Genomic DNA, 19,044 nt, shown 5'->3' on the forward strand with positions numbered 1-19,044 from the left:
GGTGGTAGGGATTGGGTACAGTGTTAATGATGGTAGTGATGATGATAATAATAATAATAACAACTTTATTTTAAAATGGAAAGTGGTGATAGTGGTGGGGGTGATGGTTGGTTTAGGGTTTCTGGTGGTGGTAGGGATTGGGTACAATGTTAATGATGGTAGTGATGATGATAATGATGCTAATAATAATAATAACAACTTTATATTAAAACGGAAAAAACCCTGTATCACCATATTGGTGTTTTTCACAATGCTGATGATGATAAGTTGGAATGATAGTGATAGCAATGCCATAGGATGATAATGACAATTTGATTTATTGATTAATAAATATAATCTATTAAAGATGTACAGCAAAATTGAATTTTATTCGTATAACTAATAATTAAGATTTTAAAATATTAGATACACTAAAGGTAAGTAATTATACAAAATAGCATGTAATAAGCACATTTTTGACATGAAACTAAATAACAAAAGCAATGGAAATTCTTTGTTAAAATGTATAATTCTTCTTTTTCTATGTCTAGCAAATGGTTGAGGTTCTTCAGCGTCTTTTTGACAAGTATTTAATGAAGATTGTCGATTACAAACGAACAAATTGTAACGAGTTGGTGCCAATATCAGAACTCAATGGTATTATTTCACTCTGTAAATTATTTGATGCATTTGGTACAGAAGCCAATGGGGTGAGTAGCACAGAACTTTCATTTTTCCTCTAGAAAAACGAGCACATATTTTTTAAGAGCAACATGAAACAAGGAAGCAAGGTAGTCATATAATATCATTTGCCTTTGCTGGTTAGTGTTCAATTAAAGTCTTTAAATTTTGAAAATTGGTAATTAATTTGTTCTTTTAAAAAATAGTAATGTTTTTATTTGAATTTGGTTAAACTTTCATTTTTTTATTATTATATTTTAAAAATCATCTCTAATCATTTTTTTCTGTATTACCAGGTTGATCCGAATGATAAAAGCAACTTTGAACGAATGGTAGAGCTTTGGTTCCTCTTTTGTATGATCTGGTCCGTCTGTGCTTCCGTTGATGAAGACGGAAGAAAGAAACTAGATAACTATATCCGTGAGATCGAAGGTACTTTCCCAAACAAGGATACAGTATATGAATATTGTGTTGATCCAAAGAACAAGAATTGGGCTCATTGGGAGGAGAAACTGCGAAGTGGCTGGAGATACCCCCCAAAGTAAGTGGAAGAATCCAAATAAAATTTAATCAGTCTTGCTTTCAAATTTCACAAATCTTAAAGCCCTTTTGAAACTACCAAGTTTTTATTTGAAAAAAAAACATGTGACATGCCTAAATATGGTCATGATGAAATCACATCATGATCATATATAGGCCCATCATGACTATATATGGGCATACAACAGTTTTTTTCTCAAATAAAATTTGATAGTCTGGATGGACTGTTAGATTATCAACTCCATAAAGCATCATATCGTTTATTCAATTCTTTGACAAATATCTTGCAGTTTGTTAAAAAAATAAAATCTTAATATATGCTTAGCATATTCATAAATTATGTTTTCGATTCATTAGCTCTCCTTTCTACAAGATCATTGTTCCCACTGTGGATACTGTACGTTATGACTTCATCGTACGCCGTTTGATTGAGACGGTACAGCCTGTACTTCTGTGCGGACCTGTGGGCACCGGTAAAACATCAGTCGCACAGAGTGTCCTGGGCAAGATGAATGCCAGCAAGTACAGTGTACTGACCATCAACATGTCTGCTCAGACCACATCGAATAATGTTCAAGACATCATTGAAAGCAGAGTTGAGAAACGTACCAAGGGTAAGTATGACCTCTCACCTTTATCTACCTTATTCCTGCCATGATTATGATAATGGTTTTATTTATGTTTTTAACTTCCTTATTCAAACAGCTATAATAACCATACTTGGTGTTGTAGCTGTCTGCTGCTTGCTCAGCTTTCATTAGCCCCAGTATTCATGTGGGGTCACTGTTGGCGGTGTTACCATCGGGCAGAGCTGGAAGTGTCCCTCTCAGACTGCCATCAATGTTGAGGGTGCTCCCGTTTCGTTTGATGCGATTTTTTATTTCCATAGTCCCTTCCACAATAAACATCGTGTAATGCTTTGATGATATAAAGTATGTATTGAGCTGAAGGAACATCCAATTAATAGGATTGATAATAATTCATCTATGCTGGTGTATGATGTAGAAAATTTTGAAACGGTCGTTCAAACATAATCATTTCCATTTACTGTGGAAATTTTCGACATGGACATTTCTGCCTTCTAGAAAGTAAATAGGATTCATATTTGCATACGAGGATGTTAGACTGCAGCATGCAGACGGTTCCATTAATTTTAGAGGGGTGTGGTTCAGTTAGTTATCTCACTCAGACTACTAACATCACAGCTGATTTGTGTAATTTGAATTGTTTATCTATATATTTTAGTTGGATATTTATTTAAGGCATCAAGATTAAAAATAATAATAAATAATATATGGTACTAATAATGGTTGAAAAGATTGCCAACAGTGATATTTCACCCTGGATCATAGTATTATTAAATTTAATATTGTACCTTAATTTTCTTTAAAATTTTTCAATTACCTAGTAATCTAAATTTCTCTAAATTTATTTCTCTGAAAAACAGGTGTTTACGTACCTATTGGTGGTAAGAAACTTGTCACATTCATGGACGACTTCAACATGCCTGCCAAGGACACATTCGGCTCGCAACCTCCGCTTGAACTCATGAAACTCTGGATGGATTACGGGTTCTGGTATGATCGTCTGAAACAGACTACAAAGTGCATTAAAGACATGCAGCTGCTTGCTTCCATGGGACCACCAGGAGGTGGAAGGATGGTGATCTCTAAGCGATTACAGAGCAGGTTTAACCTCATTAATATGACCTTTCCAAGTGTAAGTTAATTTGTTATATGTTGGTATTTGTACGTGTTTTTTGGGTTTTTTTGTACATAAATGTATGATTTTAAGAATGCTGCTAAAATCCTAATTTAATCAAGGAGCATACCGTAACCAATGTGACAAAATTCAAAGAGATGCGGACAAAGTTGAAAAATATTGAAACGTGGGTTTTTTTATTTATTTATTTACTTTTTTTATTTCGTTTTCTTTGTTTCGTAAAAATAAAATATTACCAATCTAAAAGGAGATTTGATATTATGTATTAAACAAATTTTACCTTGTAATTTTCAAATGCAGTTTGTATTTTGTCAGATGTTATAATTCAGTCATAAACTGTAAAAATTTAAATGCTTTTCTGTATAGAAAGCTCTTAGGGAAAATAGGATTTACAATACTGTGTGTGTCACTTGGTGTGCAGGCCCCTCACCTCCATTCATAACTGGCAGTCTTAATTTTTTTGTTATCAACAGTATCAGATTTTTGAATATTTTAGAAACTGGGGAAAAGGGGCGTAACCACCCTTTTTTTCCACCATTTCCTCCTAGTTTTTAAATATTCAAAAATCTGTATCTCATTAACCGTTCCCGAGTTTTTCGTCAAACACACTTTCTGTGTCTTAGAAAAATCAGTTGTATATAAAAAATGTTTTTTCTTCAGGAGCCTGGCTTGACAGTACTGCATGACTGAGCCTGGCTTGACAGTACTGCATGACTGAGCCTGGCTTGACAGTACTGCATGACTGAGCCTGGCTTGACAGTACTGCATGACTGGAGTCTGGCTTGACAGTACTGCATGACTGTTGTAAATCGTTTTTTTATTGATCGCCTTTCCCAGGATTCCCAAATCAAACGCATCTTCGGAACGATGATCAACCAGAAGCTGCAAGACTTTGAGGAGGATGTGAAACCAATTGGTGACACCATGACCCAGGCCACTCTGGAGATGTACCAAGCCATTGTGCAGAAGTTCCTGCCAACACCAGCAAAGATCCACTACCTGTTCAACTTGCGAGACATCAGCAAGGTATTCCAGGGCTTGCTGCGTGCCCATAAAGATTTCCATGACACAAAGGCCAGCATGACAAGGCTCTGGATACATGAATGCTTCAGGTGAGTGTTCATGTCATGTAGTTCATCTCTAAAGCGGGTACTGACTGCATCGTATGACAGTCGTACAAATGTCGGCAGATGAATCCAACTCCTGTCCCTGTGAGTGCTAGACAACATGATGCCGTCTGTTGGATTGTCAAAGCGATCCATTGCACGTGCGTCATGGTGTTGCCAACAAATAATGATGTATGAGCGAACCTCAACCAAGTTTCTATTAAGCTATGCATCATACAATTAATTTCACAATTTCCCAATGTTTTTTTTTATCTCAGAGTATTCTCAGACCGTCTTGTGGATGAGCAAGACATGGAGACATTCATCACAATACTGTCAGAAAAACTTGGCAGTCTCTTTGACCAGACTTTCCACAACATCTGCCCCAACAAACAACCGCCCATCTTTGGCGACTTCATGACACAAGGTGAAGTCCCAATCTATGAGGATCTTCAGGAATTTAGCGCCCTCAAGAAGTACATGGAAGAAGCATTGGAGGATTACAACTCAACGCCAGGTGTTATCTCGATGGATCTGGTGCTTTTTAGAGATGCTATTGAACATGGTAATCATCCATTGTTACATTTTACCATTCCTCCAGCTGCTGAAGACAATTGGAAACATAATCAGGCCTCTTCCGAATTAAAAATTATAGATATTAAAATATGAGCATGAATTTAAGATGTATCATTTTATACTTTGAAGAACTGCTTGATAGTAGACCGTAGAGGGCAGAATTTATTAGAACCCAGTTCTCATGTACTAATCCATATTTGAAATTGATGAAAATACAAAATAATTAACTAGATAGATAGAAGCCTTCACAGAGAGACAAACTACTCGATGTTGGACAGACAAAACCTCGATGTTGGACAGACAAACCTAGATGTCAGATAGACAGATTAACAGTGTTATTTAAATTTATTATTTGTTAAACCACAGTATGTCGTATCATTCGTGTTGTCTGCCAACCCCGTGGAAACATGCTGTTGGTCGGTATTGGTGGTAGTGGGCGTCAGAGTTTGACTAGGCTCGCGTCAGCCATCTGCGAATTTCACACCTTCCAAATTGAGGTTGCAAAGAACTACAGAAAAACAGAATTCAGAGATGGTAAGTTAGCATTTTGTCATTAAATTCCATGTTTTTCATGTTTATGTGTTTCACATGATGATGATAATTATTTCTGGGTTTAGACTCGCATCCCTGGGATTGGAAAGCATGTAGCTTAACCAGTAAACTTCAGCCAGTCCTGAACAATTATCATTTTTTTATAGATCTGAAGCGTCTGTATATGCAGGCTGGTGTCGAGAACAAGCCAACAATCTTCCTCTTCAACGACACCCAAGTAGTCGATGAATCCTTCCTAGAAGACATCAACAACATCCTCAGTAGCGGAGAGGTTCCGAATCTTTACAATTCGGATGAATTTGAAGAGGTACGTTCGACACTCGCAGACGAGGCAAAGAAGGACGGTATTCAGGACACACCAGAGAATATGTTTGCATACTTCATCGAGAGAGTACGTAGTAATCTCCATGTTGTACTCTGCATGAGTCCCGTTGGAGATCCCTTCAGGTAAGTTAGAAGTGCACCCTCATTAGGTCTGAGTTAAACCATTGTCTTTGAAAATACTTATCAATTATTTAAAATTTGTATGAGTTAAAAGTTTGCATAATTTTTTTGTGAATAATATCTGAATAAATTGATAATATAAAGAGCACATAGCAGTTGAAATGAATAATCTACAATTTGTGAGCCTTTCAGCAATTAAATATTTTGTGCAGCAGCAAAATATATATCAAATGAATTACAATAGGCTTATGAAGAGGAAATGTGGGCCATTATTTTTAATAGGGAATTTTTGCTTTTATTAGCATTTATCAGTTTATTCAGGTTTCTCACTCATAGATAAACAACATCACTTGTGTTTTGTTTCATTTATTCTTCTATTTTCAAATTTTTTTTAGAGCAAGCTAAAATGATATATGATCCTTTCCGCTCGTATTATTATTATTTGTATTATTATTTTCTTGAACTTTTTTATAGGAATCGTATCCGTATGTACCCAGCTTTTGTGAATTGCACGACGATTGATTGGTTCACAGAGTGGCCTAAAGAAGCTCTTATTGAGGTTGCTGAGAAATATCTAGAAACGATTGATGTTGGAGAAAGTGAAGAGGTGAGAATCCTCTCATCAAAAATAGTTTAAAATACATAGTTTCTGTAACTACCAAATGTAGCGCATCTGTTGATTTATGCCCCCACCTTGTCCTCACTGTTGTAAAGTGCATGCCAAGTCTCATTGTTCAGGGCAAACTCGAGCAGCATTTACTACAGCATTAAACGAGAATCAAGAGCACTGCAAATATATTGTCAAAACAAAAAAAAAACAACACAAAGCGTTAAGAACAAATGACAACCTCTATGTCTGGGGTGTTATTTTCCTCTGATGTGGTTAATAGGAATTTTGCTGTTTTTGCTCTTTGCAGATAAAGCCAAATGTTGCACAGATTTTCTGCACCATTCATCGCTCAGTTGTCGATAGTTCTCGCAAGTTGTTGTTCGAACTGAAACGGCACAACTATGTCACACCGACAAACTACCTGGAGTTGGTTACAGGCTACAAAATGTGAGTATACTATTGTAATACTTGATGGTAATTTATTATTACTTGAATTCGGGCATCCCGTGTTAGAAGAAGGTACTTTCGGAAGATGTGGTTAAATGAGCACATCTAATTTTATAAAAAACATGTAAATATTCTATCTTTGCGGAAGATGGATTAGAACTTTCTTGACACATGTTATTGTAATTTTCTCTGTGATGATACTCATGCCCAAATGAATTCAGGGAGGTTGATGATTTCAGATTAAGATAATAACACACAAACATGCAAATTTGTGTGAAGTAGATGAGTTTAAGGTTAAAAAAGTGTGGAGAAACCTCTTGAATGCTATGTAATGTTGCTGACTACTGGCCTCCCTCTAATTAAAGACCACCTCCAATTACAGACCACCCTCAATTAAAGACCACTTTTCTGTGGTCCCAAATTAACAATTGTCTTTTGCCTTTACTATTCCAATTAGAGACCAAAGTTGCTAAAGACCACGGAACCCAGTCTCCAAATGTGGTTTATAATTGGAGGGACACCTGTATTTTGTAAATATGACATATTAAGTTTGAGTAGATACAGGTCAAGGAACCTTCTTCAAGGGGAAGCTTCCTTTTGTCTACTCCTCTATTCAGGTTTATGTATAATTTATGTAATTTTTAGCTTGCTGGGTGAGAAGAGAAAAGAGCTCGGTGACGCTGCAAACAAGCTGAAGAACGGATTGCAAAAGATCGACGAAACAAGAGCCAAAGTGGAAGTGATGTCTGTGGAACTTGAGGAGGCGAAGACAAAAGTCGCTGAATTCCAGAAGCAGTGCGAGGAGTACCTGGTCATTATTGTGCAGCAGAAGCGAGAAGCTGATGAACAACAAAAGGTAAAGAAGAAACCAAAAGAGCTGGAGAACTAGACACAAACATCCAGAAATTAGCTAGGTTATATAGAATGAAAATTAGACCACAGAATAGTATTTCTAAGTGGTCTTTCTGAGGTTTTTGTCCGAGTAAAAATAGTTTAAGGGTATTTTACTTTTGGTTGTAGTCTTAGGAATAATTTTCCTAGTTGTGAGGATCCGCAGCTTGGTTATAAGGTACGTGCCTTAATATTTGACTGTGTGAAATTCTAATAATTGAAAATCATTTCGACCCACTAAATCTTGTAATAAAGATTTGTTCGGCAATGTAGCATCTTGTAATAATATTGATGAGTTTACTTGCTGTTAGATGTGAAAAAATAATAAAGAAATATTATTCTTTTAAGTTGTGAATAACCCCAAGTTTTTCAGACCTCTATGTCAATTATTTTCTTTAGTCTGTTCAAGCAAGAAGCGAAAAGATTGCTGAAGAGGAGGTTCGTTGCCAGTCGATGGCTGATGCCGCTCAGCAGGATCTGGCAGAGGCATTGCCAGCTCTGCAAGAAGCAGTCAAGGTAACAATGATGGCTAAATCATCAATATTAACTGTCATTCAGTCAGTCATATTGAACATCAGTGATCATGTGTTTTTTTTAGGGTATGCTCAGACTAATGCTTACAGTCGCAGGTATGACTCAAGGCTGTGTGTGTGTCTCACACTTAATGTGAACATGTTGGGTGTTCACACTTAAATGGGTTGACCTAACTCAGACAGTCAAAATCATCAAGCTTTAACATTGCATTTCTAAGTGATGGTCATTTTTTGGTCAGATACTGCAGTGAGATGATATTATCAACTGAAGGTCAACCCAGTTTCATCTGAGGTCCCTTGTCTAAATTGTGTTGTTGTGAGTTTGAGCAATTACAAGCTACAGTAGGTGCAATGTTAACCGAGCTGATTCAAGTCTGGCATGACTCTAGTCTGACCATAGCCCTGTAGTACCTTTAAACCTCTTTAACCTGTGAAGATGATGATTATTATTATTATTATTACGTAAAGTGCATTGAATTTATCATTCTAGGCTCTAGAATCTCTAAACAAAAAGGATGTAGGGGAGATCAAGTCTTATGCCAAGCCCCCTGGCCTAGTGGAGAAGGTAATGGAAGCAGTTATGATCCTCAAAGGATGTGAACCCACTTGGGGTGAAGCTAAAAGACAACTTGGTAAGTTTATTAGCTCCGATGAGGAGCTCTAGAAACACTTGACTAATTGATTAATAGATCTTTTTTGTATAGGTGGTCATAGGGCCAATATACTCTACTGCCTCTATTATACTGCCCTCATCGGAGCTTTCGAGATTACCAGAACTTGTTTAGAATAGGAAGAAAGAATCCTGATACAGAAGATAATTATACTGGAAACACAAGTGTATACAAAACGTAAAAAGAAGTATACAATTTTTGTTTTCAACCTTAATGAGGAATATCACACATTCTGAAATGAACTTGATAAAGTTCTAAACAAATTTTCTATCCAGAATAAATGGTTCATTTATTGTGAAATAAATAGAGGAGCAAACAGATGATTATCTTTGTTAATTAATAATAATTGTGTATGTTGCTTACCATCCATTTAATATTCTTTCAAGCCACAGTACAGTATGTGCAGCCCATTTATAAAAATGATGATGACAAAGATTTGAAATAATGTTCAGTATATTTTTCTCTAATCCTAGGCAACCAAAACTTTATCAAAGATCTTGTTGAGTTTGACAAGGAAAACATGTCAGACCGTGTCCTGAACAAGATCGGCAAATACTGCTCCCAGCCAGACTTCCAACCAGACATAATTGGTCGTGTTTCAACTGCCGCCAAGTCGCTTTGTATGTGGGTACGTGCCATGGAGGTGTATGGCCGTATCTACCGTGTGGTGGAGCCCAAGAGGCAGAGACTGAACAACGCTACTTCCCAGCTGCAGGAGAAGCAGGCAATTCTAGCTGAAGCCAAAGCTAAGCTTAAAGAGGTGCTGTAATCCTTTAGTCATTTAAATAGTTTCATTCTTAAAAGAGTTCATTATGCAGGCACTTTTTTTTATATGTAATAGCAATGATGGTTTGCCCTACCTGGCATGTTATCGTACTGAATGCTCAGTATGTTCCCAAATACTTACGAAAAAAATATCGCAACTGATTCAGGAGGGAATCGAACCCACAACTTCAAAATAATTAGCCTGGTGTCTTAACCACTAGACCACTGACAAGGCACTTAGTGGCTAGTGTTAAATCCAATGCCCAAGTAGCAGCTGGTACTGCAATGCTATGTTTATGTATATGATATGGATTGGCCCGACCCAAAGTCCGAGCACCAGGTGTCCGTCTGCTTCCAACAACATCGCACTAATTAGGTATTTGCATGATAAATTCATGTAGCTTGTTTGTGTTTCGGTATTTGTTTCTCAAATCAGACTTGGCATACACTTTCACAGTTTAGCTGTGAGACTGATGATGATATCATGGCAATAAAGAGAACCTGAACCTGAAGAAAAAATGCATATCGTCCTTTTAATTTCTCTTTTTTCTCTAGGTTACAGATCGGATGGAGAACTTGAAGAAACAGTATGATGAGAGATTAAGGGAGAAAGAAGAACTGAGAATAAAAGCAGAACAGATGGAAATCAAATTGGACAGAGCTGGCAAACTTGTGTCAGGTTTAGCTGGTGAAAGAGAACGTTGGGAGATGAATGTACAGGTACATGTTTTTCTCACTTACAGGAGTCCAAGTCTCTAGCAATTTGCGAGGTTCCGAGAAATCAGGACGGCCTCCTGCACTCCCACAAGCCTGCAAAAATCTCACAGAAAATAACCCACCTTCCGCAAATTCATTTTTTATTATTTTGATATCAATTGTCACCCTGAAGTCAGTGTCAATGAGTGTCATCATGCACAGAAAAAAGTTAGATAATATGTTGAGTAGGCTCATTTAACCAGGTCTTCTGGAAGTGACTTTTTCCAACCTGAGACCCATGCATTTTTCATTGTATTCTGCCTGTAGAAATGAAGGGTACATAATTTCTATATTTTTCCCTTTTACTCTGTATGAGACAGGGTGGTCTATTTCTTCATTATGCCCATTAACATTCTTATCTTCTGAAAAGTTATTTAGAAGAGTTTTAGTATTATCACATTTGTTGATGTCTGCCATTTCATCTTCACAGGAACTTGAGGAAAACATGGTCTATTTGGTTGGTGACTGTTTGGTCGCCGCTGGTTTTCTATCATACATGGGACCATTCCTGTCTGAGTACCGTGACCATCTGGTCAAGGAAGTATGGTTGAAGGAAGTCCGCAAGCTCACCATCCCCTGCAGTCCTAACTTCACCTTTGCAACATTCTTGTCAAAGCCTACAGCTGTGAGGGACTGGAACATCCAAGGATTGCCATCAGATTCCTTCTCAACAGAAAATGGTGTCATTGTTACCAGAGGAAACAGGTAACTTGTTAAAAGTTTCACTTAGTTTTCTTTTAAAGCTCTGTCCAGATTATCAAATTTTCTTTGCCTAAAAACTATTGTATGCCCATATATAGTCATGATGTGCCCATATATAGTCATGATGTGCCTATATTTGGTCATGATGTGATGTCATCATGACCATATTTAGGCATGTCACATGTTTTTGTCAAATAAAATGTGATAGTCTGGATAGGGCTTTATTAAAAAAATGTGTGTATAGTAAAGTGTTCATATTTTTTAAATGAGCAGTTTTGAAGATAGAAGCTTTGAAAAAAGTTGGTTTTTTCCAGTTGCTCATACATACATAAAATAACATAGCATTTATTAACCATCAATCGGACGCTCTTTGCTAGTTCAACAAATAAAAATAGAAATAAATTTATTGTTCAACTATTAACATATCAAATCAAACGATACTTATGTACTTCTCTCAACACAAAGTTAGTCACATCTTTTGGCACTCAAAACTAGAGTTTATAGTAGCATCAAGATTAAAACTTCATTACCTGTTTTAGTGATTATTTGAATATAATTTTACCAAAAGTGTACCTCATGTTGTTGAGAGACTTTTTTTGTTTTTTATTAATCTTGACTTCATACCACTTTTTGACCAGGTGGCCATTGATGGTGGACCCTCAAGGCCAGGCCATTAAATGGATCAAGAATATGGAGGGAAAGCGACAGCTAAAGCTAATTGACCTTCAGCAACACGACTACCTTCGCACACTAGAGAATGCCATACAATATGGCTTTCCTGTGCTTCTCCAGAATGTCCAGGAAGAATTGGATCCATCACTATCGCCGATTCTCAACAAGGCTGTTGTAAAGATTGGTAAGTTAAAAAGAGTCCTACACATTAATTTGATAGGTAAGAAGGCAGGCCCACCTGATAGTTGCAAATCCTGCTAATGGTCAGTTTATATATATTGAGGAAGTTCATATATATTGAGGAATGTACACGTTCCAATTACATTTTTTGGATGGATAGAATCTCAGATTATTATTAAGAATTAATGCACTTGCCTTAAAGTATTTGTCAATTGTTCACACAACAGCAAAATATTTTTTAAGAGTTATGTTTATTACTGTCACAAAATGTTAATTTAATCTTACTGTCAAAAAATATTACTCATAATGTATGTACAGTATGGCGCAAGTTGTAGTTGAATTTATATTGCACATAATTTTATACATTAATTATATAATAATTATTAAGCACACTAAAGTGAAAGGAAGAGAAAAGGAAGGAAATGATGTTTCTTACTGTCAAAAAATAATACTTATTATTTAGGTAACCGAATGACAATCCGAATTGGCGATAAAGAGCTAGACTACAACCCAGAGTTCAAGTTCTACATCACCACCAAACTGAGCAACCCTCACTACACACCAGAGATCTCCACCAAGACCACCATCGTCAACTTTGCTGTCAAAGAACAGGGTCTGGAGGCCCAACTGCTAGGTATTGTTGTCCGTAAAGAACGGCCAGAGTTAGAAGAACAGAAGGACAACTTGGTGATGAACATCGCTGCTGGGAAGAAGAAGTTGGTTGAGCTTGAGGATGAAATTCTAAGGTACTTTTGTCTGCTTCTTTTATGATTGTACAGTCACATAAACCTGTACCCTGAGACGTTCATTGATTCTCGACCTGATTAAATAACCCATGCCTCTGTCTGTGAGGGAGGTAGTTTCATAGAATGACATGGGTTTTGCTTGTCGATCACAGATGCAGCGTAGAACCAAAAATAACCTCCAAATCCAAATCCTGCTGGATCTGTATTACTAGACACTCCTACGAACCTGTATTTTTATTATTGATATAATCATTTATTTTGTTGTTGTTATGATGAAACTCTTTTTGGCATCAGGTTGTTGAATGAAGCCACAGGATCCTTACTGGATGATGAACAACTGGTGAACACTCTCCAAACCTCTAAGAAGACCTCTGAAGAAGTGTCTGAGCAACTTCAGGTATCGGAACAAACAGAAGCAAAGATTGATGCTGCAAGAGAGGTAATTATTACACTCTTTCCTGACTATCAAATTTTCTTTCACAAAAAACTGGTGTATGCCCATATATAGTCATGATATGCCCATATATTGTCATGATATGCCCATATATATTCATGATGTGCCTATATATGGTCATGATGTGCCTATATATAGTCATGATATGCCCATATATAGTCATGATATGCCCATATATAGTCATGATGTGCCTATATATGGTCATGATGTGCCTATATATAGTCATGATGTGCCCATATATAGTCATGATGTGCCTATATTTGGCCATGATATGTCATCATAACCATATTTAGGCATGTCACATGTTTTTTGTCAAATAAAATTTGAAAGTCTGGACAGGGCGTATTATATATAATTTGTTTAGCTCCCATCAAAATCAAAACCCTTCTATACTTTATTCCAAATAATATAATAAATTCAACATAAAGCTATGTCCACACTATCCATACTATCAAATATTATGTGACAAATTTGTGTGATATGAACATATATGGGCATGATGATGTCACATTACACCCAAATATGGTCATATCACCTTTATTTGTCACATACAATTTGATAGTGTAAACAGAGGTTTTGATATAAAAAAAAATTAACAAACCATCATTATGTAGAAATGTTTTGCATGCTGATATATTTATACAATGTTTGATTCTGTTTGACAGGGTTACCGATCATGCGCCCAGCGAGCGTCAATCCTCTTCTTTGTTCTGAATGACATGGGACGCATTGACCCCATGTATCAGTTCTCATTGTACTCGTATATAGACCTCTTCAACACGTCGATTGATAAGAGTCAGCGCACCCCGCAGTTGGAACAGAGGATCATCAACCTAAATGATTACCATACGTTTGCTGTGTACAGGTAAGCAGCTATGGGGGAGTTGGGTGGTTGAGCGGTAATGCAAGAGCACTGCTAACTTCAACCTTAACATTGACACTGGACAGGTCAAGCCCCCCCCCCACCAGACAGAGCTTGTCGAGCAGTCAGACCATAAAACATCAAAATAGGCCCACACCAAGCCAACACGTCTGTCACAGTCTGAGAGTGCCATTTTCGGCCATCCACAGGTTGATATTCTTTAAAAAAATCTCATTTGGGAGGGGGAACCTCACTTAATCCCTTCCTCCAACTCGAGCCTACGAGCTCAAGTCGCCCCTGTCGGACAACTTAGCCCCCCCCCCCAGAAAATATATCCTACATCCTCCACTGTTTGAACCGCTCCTCGTCCAGGGCTCGTTTTGGTAGAACCAAGTCTTATCTGATAAGAACTGAAAATGGAGGTGGCCAGCTGGCTTGTGTGCACTTTAAAGAACCCATTGTATTCAGTATAGTAGCAGGTTACCCCGATGTTATGGTTCAATTCAGCCAATCTCATTGTGAATGGTGAGATCATGCTACGAAGTGCCTCTCTGTGGCTACTACAGTAGTCACGAACCACATCTATACGAAATTCAGGACAAAGATGCTGCAATGGGTTGTTCTCCTAACTTTAGTTTTATCTACAGGGATTACAGTGCTTAACTGGATGAACCAATAAATGCCATTGTACGCTGAGAGGAACTTAACTCAAAAAATAATAGATTTTCTATCCCAACATCATTATCATTATTATTAACACTATCATAATCATTTTCAATTTCATCTTCTGTATCATTATTATGTATCTATCACCATCATCCCGTTAATAATCTTTGATAATTCCTGTCATTAGGTTTACTTGCCGTGGTTTGTTTGAGAAGCACAAACTCTTGTTCTCATTCCAAATGTGTGCCAAGATATTAGAAGCATCCGGCAAGTTGAATATGGAAGAGTACAACTTCTTTCTCAGAGGAGGCATCGTAAGTTACAGTTTGTCCGTAATTCAGACATTTTGATTTAAGCTTTTTTCTTTTCTTTTCTCTCCTTAAAGTTTCTTAGGGTTCTGTGTAAACGATCACTATTTGCAAAAATAGATTTTTGAGGTTTTGTGTCATTATATTTTCGGTGTGTGTGTGTCTTATTGTTATTGTGATAATTATTATTCAAATTCAGTTTTATTCGTTGCTGTAGGTACTTGATAGCGAGGGTCAGATTGATAATCCTTGCACCAACTGGCTTGCAGACTCATCTTGGGACAACATCACTGAACTCGATAAGTAAGTAACTTTTAATTCCTATTAAAACTATTGAAATCAACAATTTTGTTACAAAATAGATTAAAAACAATCAATCTCTCTTCTCTCCACCCCAATTCTTAAAATAAAATCATTACCATCAGCAATTTACTCTGTTATGTGAATAATAACCTGGATAACCAAACATTTGCCCTTAATTTAAACACCCAAGAAAATAACAGAATCATCCTTCCGAACGTGCAGTATATTTTTCCTATTCATCAAGTTGTTATTTCTTTGTGTTTTCATCAAGTAATACTGTATGCATGTATAACATATCATTCCATTCAAGTTCATGTGATGCAGCAATAAGGCTTTGGGCTGACAAATGAGAGGCTAACCATTTGTTAGTGTCATTGGGCAAGGCACTTCATCTGTATTGCTTCTCTCCATCCAGGGGTTTAATAGGTACCTGGTAGTATAGAGAAGTAATATGTGTGTACATATAGCAGCATGACTGAACAGGTGGCACATTGTTCCTTATGAGGCCATCTGTATTGTTTCTTTCCATCCAGGGGCTTAATAGGTACCTGGTAGGATAGAGAAGTAGTATGTGTGTACATATAGCAGCATGACTGAACAGGTGGCACATTGTTGCTTATGAGGCCATCTGTATTGCTTCTCTCCATCCAGGGGTTTAATAGGTACCTGGTAGGATAGAGAAGTAATATGTGTGTACATATAGCAGCATGACTGAACAGGTGGCACATTGTTGCTTATGAGGCCATCTGTATTGTTTCTTTCCAGGTTTTTAATATGTACCTGGTAAGGTAAAGAAGTATTGACCAGCCTTCTTCACCTTTGTGTGGTCTGTGTCGGCTCTTCCTTGGCTAATAATGATACTATCATCAATTTTTCTATGTAGTTTTTAGATTTAATTACTTTTTTCTTTCATATTTTCTCTCCATTTTTTCTCCATCAGGAAGTAAGTAGTACTGTAATTCCATGGTGATATAGTATAAGATTTTTTTTCTTGCATCCTTCCAACCCAACATACAATAATCTGTTTTCAGTACTGTTAATGTATTAATTATGCATGTGCATATCAAATATATTTCTTAATGAATGATTTATTACCTTGGTTTAAATTATTATGTCAATGCATGTGCTATTTTTAATATGTAATTCCAGTTTAATATTGTCTGTCATCTTTGATGTTTGGCTTCAACTTTTTGTATTATTACATAAGTCGGCACACCCACATACAACACACAATAAAAAACACATACACCACCGCACATTCACTGCCAACCTTATGCACCCACCCCTACCCAACCCATACTCAAACTTGCCTCCCACTACTTCTTCCCCTCCCTTCAAACACACAATTATGGTATCAGTATGTAAGTTTTCAATTTTTGTATCATTCTTATTTTGATAAAGTACAAATTTATGACAAATAAAACTGACTGATTTTTATATGTCATTTAGACTTGCCAACTTCCATGGTTTGGTGCAATCATTTGAGCAGTACCCACGTGATTGGCACATATGGTACACCAGCGCTGAACCAGAAACCGCACCATTGCCAGGTAAACCAACACCAACTGAATTCTCTGAACAGGACATGAATATTTTTTTTTTGTCAAACAACTCAATGGTTCATTCACAATTATCAAAATTTTAACAAGTGTAAAAACAGTACATTATGGAGAAGGAAAAGATACCTTTGCACACTTGTATTGATTCAAATTATTATATTACTATTCAGGTGAATGGGATAATGCCTGCAATGAGCTGCAGCGAATGTTGATTGTGAGATCTCTACGACCTGATCGGGTCTCATTCTGTGCAACGTCCTTCATTATCAACAACCTTGGATCTAAGTAAGTAGTGCTGCCACAGAAAACCACACTCTGACATTAAATAAGCAATATAGTTTAAAAGTTACAATTTCATGCCAAACATCTTATTTTTCACAATATTAGGTAACGAAGCATCAAGTACATGTTTGCTTTGAGGTTGTACCATTTAGGTCTGTATGGTCTAATAGTATGATGCTCACCTTGATAGGGAGAGGCTGCATGTTCGAATCCTGCTATAGACACTTTCAGGCAACTGAAAAAGGAACTAACATCATCTGAGCACTGTTATTATTATTTATCTATTTGCTCTAAGATATGTGTACACATTGTTTTAGATGAGAACGGCAAAGCAATTCTCTATTGTTCACTAACCCATAAAATAATTAATGTGTTGTTCATCTTCATCTTTTCTCTGTATTAGATTTGTTGAACCTCCAGTGCTGGACATGAAGTCTGTAGTAGATGACTCAACAACTAAAACACCCCTCATCTTTGTATTGTCAACTGGAGTGGTAAGATATGATGTTCTTTATTTCAGAACACCCAACATCATGTTTCAATAGTCAATTGTCGTATGTACCAGATGTTCATTGTTATGATGGATTGATTGATTGATTGATTTATTAATTGATTAATTGATTTAATTATCATTCTCCTTTTTTCATTTCTCCATCTTTCCTTGGTCCATCCTTTCTATTGTAGTGAAAGAGCTTACCAGAATAAATATAGATTTGTATTTTATTGTATTGTAATGTATAATAATTTGTCATCCATTTTTTTCCGCCAAATGTTCTTTATTTATATATAAATTACAAATTTGTCACTATACATTAAAAATATATATTGATCAGTGGCGTGACTAGAGATAACATGGACAAAAAGCCCAACACATCAAGTGGTCATCTCTAAACACCCTGGCCAATAAAAATACAATAAAATATATTATAGTGCATATAAAGAAGAAGAAAACGAGAAAACGATAAACAGAACAAGATACAATTTTACCTATTTGTTTTTTGTTTTTAGGACCCTACAAGCATGCTTCTACAGCTGGCTGAGCAGAGCAACATGGCTCACAGATTCCACGCCCTTTCCCTCGGACAGGGCCAGGCACCCATTGCAACCCGAATGATCAAAGAAGGTGTGAGAGAGGGTAACTGGGTGTTCTTGGCTAACTGTCATCTGTCTCTGAGCTGGATGCCTCAGCTGGATAAGCTGGTGGAGCAGCTCCAGGTGGAGGAGCCGCATCAGGATTTCAGACTTTGGTTGAGTAGCAGTCCTCATCCTGAGTTCCCAATCTCCATTCTGCAGGCTGGAATCAAAATGACAACAGAACCACCCAAGGTCAGCTTTTATGATGAGGATATACGCTGGTGATGGTGATAATGATGACGGTGATGATGATTATAATGGTGATGAGGATGGCGATGAGGATGGCAATGATGATGCGCATAGCGATGATTATGCGAGTGTGATGTAGATCATGATGAGGATGATGATAATGATGAGGATGACAATGATGATAAGAAAGAGGATGCAGATGATGATAGGATGATGAAGATAATAATGATGATGATGGCAATGATGATGATGAAGTTGATAATATAATATACGCATTTTAAACTGCTTGAGCAAAAAAAAAGGAAGAAAGTGATTAATACATTGAAATTTATTTTAATAAATTTACTGTATGATATTTATGAACAGGGATTAAAGGCGAATATGAAACGTCTGTACTATCTGATCGCTGACCAACAATTCAACCGATGCCGCAAGCCAGAGAAGTACAAGAAACTTCTCTTTGCTCTCTGCTTCTTCCATAGCATTCTGCTAGAAAGGCGCAAATTTCTGATGCTTGGCTGGAACATCCAGTACGGATTTAATGACTCCGACTTTGAGGTATGTCAGTCATTCACATAATTTTTCTAGTGTGTCCATTACATATGTGTCCATTCCATTACAGTGTCGTGTGTCCATTACACCCGTTTCCTACATGTGTCTGTTACACCTGTCTCCTCCATACGCATGTGTCTGTTTACATGCACCCATCCATTA

General features: G+C 36.9%; 1 protein-coding gene across 1 annotated transcript in view; it reads left to right on the forward strand.

Annotated features, from left to right (window-relative positions):
* LOC117110525 (dynein heavy chain 2, axonemal-like) overlaps positions 1-19,044 on the forward strand; it is a gene marked incomplete in the record, with an annotated part of 51,444 nt that overhangs the window by 28,330 nt on the left and 4,070 nt on the right. Inside the window, 26 exon segments of the mRNA XM_033253271.1 lie at positions 531-689; positions 957-1,201; positions 1,558-1,814; positions 2,648-2,919; positions 3,760-4,034; positions 4,307-4,593; positions 4,971-5,138; positions 5,303-5,603; positions 6,075-6,207; positions 6,518-6,657; positions 7,303-7,513; positions 7,948-8,064; positions 8,572-8,713; positions 9,226-9,512; positions 10,073-10,237; positions 10,704-10,978; positions 11,614-11,831; positions 12,291-12,573; positions 12,868-13,012; positions 13,693-13,892; positions 14,743-14,869; positions 15,081-15,166; positions 16,616-16,716; positions 16,896-17,010; positions 17,411-17,501; positions 18,016-18,333. Of these exon segments, the coding sequence (XP_033109162.1) occupies positions 531-689; positions 957-1,201; positions 1,558-1,814; positions 2,648-2,919; positions 3,760-4,034; positions 4,307-4,593; positions 4,971-5,138; positions 5,303-5,603; positions 6,075-6,207; positions 6,518-6,657; positions 7,303-7,513; positions 7,948-8,064; positions 8,572-8,713; positions 9,226-9,512; positions 10,073-10,237; positions 10,704-10,978; positions 11,614-11,831; positions 12,291-12,573; positions 12,868-13,012; positions 13,693-13,892; positions 14,743-14,869; positions 15,081-15,166; positions 16,616-16,716; positions 16,896-17,010; positions 17,411-17,501; positions 18,016-18,333 (5,118 nt within the window).

The sequence above is a fragment of the Anneissia japonica genome, unplaced genomic scaffold (genome assembly GCF_011630105.1).
Source record: "Anneissia japonica isolate Jap-2015-1 unplaced genomic scaffold, ASM1163010v1 scaffold3434_len466720_cov178, whole genome shotgun sequence".
Lineage (NCBI taxonomy): Eukaryota > Metazoa > Echinodermata > Crinoidea > Comatulida > Comatulidae > Anneissia > Anneissia japonica.